Raw genomic sequence first — 699 nt, 5'->3', positions numbered from 1 at the left:
TATTATTATTAATATCTTTTGAAATTTAAAATTATATATTTATAACGCTTTGTTTAACTTATGTAGTAAATATAATGATCTTATAGTAAATACATACTTGTATTTCTGGAAAATTTGCTAACATGAAGATAACAAAATCTATTGTAATAGTAATTTTATCACTGGTCTGGGTAAAAAAATAGAATTAAATGTTCTATTAGAATATTATCTATTTAAGAATATGTTTGTATATTCAATTAGCATACCAGTATAATCATTGTAATTACGTTATCACATATCATTTCTTGTGTGAAGTTTTTTTTATGAGATGCTTCCATTAGAATGTTGAAAAACGTTTTATCTATATTAAATAAAGAAAAAGATTATGAAAATAGTTATCTTCTCAATCTTATGTTAATAAATATTCTATATAATTTCTATGTTAAAAAATTAATGATTTATTACTTGTATTATTAGTTTTCATCTCAGTTTTATGCGGTTTATTTAATTCATGCAGTTGTTGCTGTATTATCTGTATAAAAAGTTGTGATGAAAAGTAAGTAAAACATTATAAAGACCAATAATAAAAAATTTATTCAATTTATATACTTCATTAATAAGAGAATGCATCAACTTTGAAGTCTTTTGTTGTTCCCGTCCTAAAGTAGTAAAATTAAATATAATTTTGTCAAACCAAGACTCATTCCATACAGAATACAA

The 699-nt window shown here is 21.6% G+C and overlaps 1 protein-coding gene across 1 annotated transcript in view; it reads right to left on the bottom strand.

The window, feature by feature from the left end:
* LOC108686963 (cytochrome P450 4C1-like) overlaps positions 1-699 on the bottom strand; it is a 7,328-nt gene that overhangs the window by 3,100 nt on the left and 3,529 nt on the right. Inside the window, exons 4-7 of the mRNA XM_018192496.1 lie at positions 589-699; positions 445-511; positions 246-340; positions 98-166 (exon numbers count right to left, since the gene is read on the bottom strand). The exon at positions 589-699 is cut by the window's right edge and continues 9 nt beyond it. Of these exons, the coding sequence (XP_018047985.1) occupies positions 98-166; positions 246-340; positions 445-511; positions 589-699 (342 nt within the window). The remainder of the gene's footprint in view (positions 1-97; positions 167-245; positions 341-444; positions 512-588) is intronic.

The sequence above is a fragment of the Atta colombica genome, unplaced genomic scaffold (assembly GCF_001594045.1).
Source record: "Atta colombica isolate Treedump-2 unplaced genomic scaffold, Acol1.0 scaffold198, whole genome shotgun sequence".
Taxonomy (NCBI): domain Eukaryota; kingdom Metazoa; phylum Arthropoda; class Insecta; order Hymenoptera; family Formicidae; genus Atta; species Atta colombica.
The sequence above is the reverse complement of the archived record's forward strand: the minus strand, read 5'-3'. Positions and strand labels throughout refer to the sequence as shown.